Here is a 5,888-nt window from a genome sequence, read left to right on the forward strand (position 1 = left end):
TGCTTTATTGCTATAAACTTATCAAATTTATTCTAACTTGTAGAATTTATATTAGATAATCTGTTAAGGGAATAGATAATAGGCTAGTCTTATTATAACAAATGCTACAGTTAAGAACTATGGTACATGGCCTTCAGATATTCCAAAAGATGGCACAGATTAAATCATTAAGAGTCTGATGAACTGTTAATAAGAAATAAACAATATCAGTATAAGAAAATGTTAAGTTAGATTGACTTCCCATGGCATGTTGAATAACATTCTGTCAAACTATAGCCTATAACTGCCTAAATAATATAAAATTCATTGCACACACACACACACACACACACACACACATATATATATATATATATATACACACTATGTAAACAAGTAATTGTTAACTATGATGTTACTTTATTGCACCAGCTTTGAATAGATGATGGCACAAAAGACCATTTTTAAACCCCATGATTAATTAGTCTCTACATGGGCTTAAAGTGTACTAAGTATTCTTGAAGTTGTTCCACTTCACCACATAAAAGTACAGTAAATACACTTTAAATTGTGCTTTACTTCAATTTAATGACAACTAAAATATACTTAGTACAAAATGTGTTGTTCCAAAATAGCAAATTTAAAGTTAACTAATCATTAACACATTTGAAGTATATCAATCATTAGCCTGGCTGCAAGTACACGCAAGTATGCCAAAATTCAAAATACTTATATAATATATTATACGGCTTCTCGAAGATTAATGCAAAGCATTGTCAAATATGGAATACAAACCCTAAACCAACTGAGATGAAATCAAATTTCTATTCCTCCTCGATGCATGTTTGAGCAATAGTTCCTATACTGTACATTAGGATACTTTAATATCTATTCAATTCAGCACAATTCTATTCAGTTTATAAGCTGTCAGAACATGCTGATACTGCAAACTGGTACTTCTTACCATATTAATGTATTGTTGTAATTATAAACACACTGGTCTGTATAGCGCAAATAGTTTGACTGTTTACTGCACTTTATTCTTCTCCTCGAGGCTAATGAATCTGAAGTCTTGCACTTTTTACTTGAACTAGTTTACTTCCTTGTTGCCTCATCGTCTGATGTTTCTATCACACCATACAAAAACACTGGTTTAACAGGTTTGGTTGGTCTGTTGAATATAGCCCCGGTATAAAAACACAAGCTCAATCCTGGTATAAAACAGAGCGCACTCATGAATCTCTGTAGCTGCTGACTGTGACGCGAGGATCTGTGGATCATTATTTCTGCATGACTTTAGTGTATATTCAGTGTGATTTTATAAACACTTACATGTTCTTACAGGTGAGAAATATGTTTCTAACACATGATTTCATTAATCATTATATCCTACTTTACTGAGCAGCTTCATTTTCATACAAATGACTGGATTATTTGCCATTTTATCAAAAATGTTTTAATTTCTGCCACTTGTAAATTACTGAATGTTTGTATTATTACAGTGTAATCATTGTTTGTCTCTGTATGCCTTGTTTCATATCACTTTAACACCGCTGGCTTTAATTAAACTGTATTTGTGTGATTACAGACACGAATGGAGTTTAAAAAGAAAACAACACAAACAGAAAGCTGCCGGAGCATCAGAAACCACAGATGAGCAAAATAACAGAAAAGAGAGAGAAATGGAGGTCAGAAATAAGACACAAATCTGTGAATCACAAGAGAAGAGCAGACAGATGTGTGCCAGATGGGACAGTATGCAGAGACTGAAGCCATTGTGTAAGTGTTTGTTAATCATTCATCACATTTTACTCTCGCTCGATTAGCTGTTGTTTTCTCAAGACTCCTGTCATGAAGTGACACATTCAGACAAATTCATCAGACTGACTTTCTGACTAAATCATTTACAGAATACAGATAGTGTTTGATTGACAGAACAGTTATTGATCAAGAACATAAATATAAATGTAAAAAAATGTACATGAGGATAATCTACTATATGTTTGTGATTTCTAGTGTAATGTGATCCAGACGGATTTGTGAAGTTTGATTCTGATGTTAAACGTGAGGTGAGATTCTCAGATCGAACCCTTCATCACTGACATCCATCAGCAGCTGCTGAAGACCTAAACATCATCATCATCATCATCATCAGACTACGGTTCACGGTCTGTTCATCTCCTGACATCTGGAGGCTTTTACAGACTCGTCTGATCACAAACACACTCAGCAGGAGCTGCATCTTCTGATATCACGCTGATGCTGGACTTTACTGTCATCATCATGAACATCTGACCTGCATCTGCGTCACAGAGACTCGTTTTCATTTGACAAAATATTTGTTTCATTTTGCACTGCCTCATATTTGATGCATTTTCATTTACTATGCATGCTTTTGTATTCCTGTATATTATGATTTATTTAATAGATTCTATCCACCTTATTTCTAACAGAAATACTCTCTAACATACATTGAATGTATCTGGCTTCTGCTGTCATACACTTCCAGTTATTTTTAGCTGCACAAAACAGCTCATTATGCTGCTTGATGCTGCAAAACCTGGTACTACTTTTAATGAAGTGTCATAATTATAAAAACACAGGTCTGTAGAGCAATTGTTTTACCGTTCACTGCACTTTATTATTCTAGTTATTTCCATATTGCAGCTGATGAATCTGAAGTCTTGCACTTTCACAGAAAATCACTTACTTCCGTGTTGCAAAATAAGGTGGATATTTCTCTGTATATTTTTGTATCGTTCCATCGTTCCGTTTATTGCATATGCGTTTATTAACTTTTCATCCTATTCTTAATTAATGTAACAACCATTGGAGGACAATAAAGATTCAGTATTTTGTTCATACAACTTACTTTTTAGTTATGGAGTCAATAACAGCATCTCAAAGCTGGGAATCTCTCTGGACAGACGGCTGGTCAATCACACAACACAGATTCATACAAACAAACATCAGTGTCTTCAGTTCACTGCACAACAGCTGCAGCTCGTCTGTATGGACAATATATTCATCCACTAGAAAACACAGACCTCTAAACTCAATAATAATTTGTAAGTGTCTTCAGCATTCCTCAACAAATATTTTTAGGTGTTTCTAGTCAAGAAATGACCAGGATATATTAAAATTAAGCGAATAGCGCCGCCTTCAGGCTGAATAACGAAGTCATAAAAAATGACACTGAACCACCTTTTTTATTCAAATGCTTTGAACAACACAGAAAGGCATTCAAAACTGAAAGATTTACATATCATGACTGAGATTACATTAAATTTTCATTTCCACTCAATTCTGTTCATGATTCACTCCAAACCTTTGCTCAGTATTTCATCTGTGCTTCTGCTTTTGTGTATCGATGCTGTTTCTGACAGAAGAATCACTTTTATTCTCAGCTTTCTCATGTGCTTCATCTCTCATTTCACACACAACATTTCTGTTTCATTTATAATACGTTTTCCTCATTTCAAAGCAACAAAAAATTAATTAAAATAATGCAATTATTTCTATACAGAAGCGTTTTAATCTAAGATGAAAATAAATTGATACATTCATACTACAGAATGTATGTAAAACATGGCTGTGAGGTAATTATACAGAGAAGCAGGTTATACAAAGATATGGGGAGCCAAGCCCTGCAATGATTTAAAAGTGAGCAGGAGAATTTTAATTTGATCCACAGCAGTACATGCGCACGTCATTGAGAGCGGTGTCGTCTATCCATATTCCCTCGTGCTCTTGTACCCGTGTCATGATGCCACAAATCCCTGACCCTTGACATGTTGAGCTCCAGTCGCCCCAATAACCCCAATCTGTGCCGTCACCCTCCAGAAAAGACCCATGACTGCATTTGAACCTGGAAAAAAGTTTATATATATATATATATATATATATATATATATATTATTTTTATTTATTTATTTTTTTTGTATATATGTTTTTTTAAATGTAGTTGTGCACATTCTGCATTTCTGCATTAGTGGATGACGGCCACATACTCACATGATGTTGTTTGCGGCTGAGTTGTCTGCAATTACTTGGTAGGTATCGACTCTCAGCTGAAAAGCAGTCAAGATTCCAAAAGGACACCATTTGATTTCTGTCCATTTACCAAAGCTGAAGAAAAAAACACAGGTTTAATACTGAAAGTTCAAAAAAATGAATTTGTCTAGTGTGGTTTATTAAAGAAGCTGCTTCTAACCCTTAATGTAAGAATTCATAATAACACAAACCTGCTATAACTAGTATTACTACTCTTTAGACTGAGCCCATTACCTTCCTACTTCTGACTGAACTGTGGCGTAGTCGTAATATGAGACTTCTAAGGCTCTGGACGGATCGATGCAGTGAAGGCGAATCCCGTTGAGTGCAGTGTTATCATCCCAAGGGGCATAGGAAATTTCTTCCACCTTGAAAAAACAACACAACACTCCTAAATTTGAAAGAGCTACAAGCAATCCTTGAAAGTTAACTCGGTTACACTTTAAGTTGTCCTTGTTAAAGTGTAATTATACATTTAAGCAGTGAGTAATATTAACTACATGTACTTATATGGTTAGGGTTAGGTTTTGTCTTAGGGTTACTTGCATGTAATTATGCATAATTAATTATTATAATAGTAAGTACATGTAACGTGCAACAAGGACACCTTAAAATAAAGTGTTACCGTTAACTCTAACCATCCCATAGTAACATTCATCTTCGTGTCCTTTACTATTAAACAGATGCATTTCCCTGAAGATAGCAGGAACTAAATGACGAGTAATGATCAGTCAGCAGCTTACATGTTTAAAGGATTCAATGCCAGACCTACCTTTAGACTGAACCCTGCAGCATACATTCCAGTTGGACAGAGATCCATAGACCCCCACGACCCCCAGGACATTCCATTAGACACAGTCAGCACTGATTTGTAATTTCTTGGCTTAGAAACTAATACTGTAACTGACTGAATGCTCACATGCAGCCCAATAATGACTAACAGTAAAGAAATAAAGTAATGCATTGCTGCAGCACTGGCCTGATGGATTAAAATACAGGTGAAATTAATTCTACTCGATTTCTACACCAAAAACTGATCCAGGGTCAGTAAAACTGCTCAAAGGAACAATAATTTCTTCAAATCCAGAACAGAAAACCTGAGCCGACTGCAGTCTGTCCGCAGAATATGTCTGATTTTTCAGAACACATTTATATGGTTTATCAGTATTGTGATTTCCTGGTTCTAGCCAATCAGAAGCCAGGAGCAAAGAGCACACATCAACAACCTGTACATGACTGAAAACACAAAAATATAAACACTGATCCAGCAAAATATCTGTATGCTTAACCGTAAATGTCCCTGAAAACTGTTTTTCTTGGTAAAATGCCTATAAAAGGTTGAGTTACTTGTTTGATTTTGTATTTGCATTTGCTAACGTGTTTATTGCATTTACAGTTGAATAAGAGTGATTGCAAAGAAGCGAATAATCTGCTAAAAATGATCATTCTGTCATCATTTAATCAAGCTCATGTGGTTCCAAACCTGTATGACTGTCTTTCTTCTGAGAAGCACGTGGACAACTTAATTCATAGAAAAGTATTTTCATGCATACTGTAAATCTAATTAATTAACCTTACTTTAAAATGCATGCAAACCGATCGCCTTACCAAAAAAGGTTTTGAAAACTAATTCATTTTGACTTAAATAATAGGTGTGTAATCCAAAAACTAACTAATGTAACATTGTTGTATTTACTGCAGCAAAACTGATTTAATTGTTAAAACCATAAAAACCGATTGCCTTATAAAGACCAAGTAAGTATTACTCCAATAAATTAAGTGCTTCAGTTGTCTAGTTAGCAGCAGCACACGTGCACATGCTAAATTCACCAACAGAAGGACTACCACTGCATCTT

General features: G+C 34.9%; 1 protein-coding gene and 1 long non-coding RNA gene across 2 annotated transcripts; one reads left to right on the forward strand and one right to left on the reverse strand.

Annotated features, from left to right (window-relative positions):
• The first annotated feature begins 1,203 nt into the window (after positions 1-1,203).
• LOC131528293 (uncharacterized) lies at positions 1,204-2,811 on the forward strand. The gene is made up of 3 exons (XR_009267845.1): positions 1,204-1,323; positions 1,568-1,758; positions 1,996-2,811. It is a non-coding gene; the product is annotated as an uncharacterized LOC131528293 (long non-coding RNA).
• A 358-nt stretch (positions 2,812-3,169) lies between these two features.
• LOC131528292 (vitelline membrane outer layer protein 1-like) lies at positions 3,170-5,172 on the reverse strand. Its single transcript, XM_058757349.1, has 4 exons — positions 4,805-5,172; positions 4,267-4,400; positions 3,994-4,107; positions 3,170-3,847 (listed from the first exon to the last, which is right to left on the reverse strand). Exons 1-4 carry the CDS (start codon positions 4,994-4,996, stop codon positions 3,658-3,660), a joined length of 630 nt encoding a protein of 209 aa, XP_058613332.1. The 5' UTR covers positions 4,997-5,172; the 3' UTR covers positions 3,170-3,657.
• Between the last annotated feature and the right edge of the window lie 716 nt (positions 5,173-5,888).

The sequence above is a fragment of the Onychostoma macrolepis genome, chromosome 21, assembly GCF_012432095.1.
Source record: "Onychostoma macrolepis isolate SWU-2019 chromosome 21, ASM1243209v1, whole genome shotgun sequence".
Lineage (NCBI taxonomy): Eukaryota > Metazoa > Chordata > Actinopteri > Cypriniformes > Cyprinidae > Onychostoma > Onychostoma macrolepis.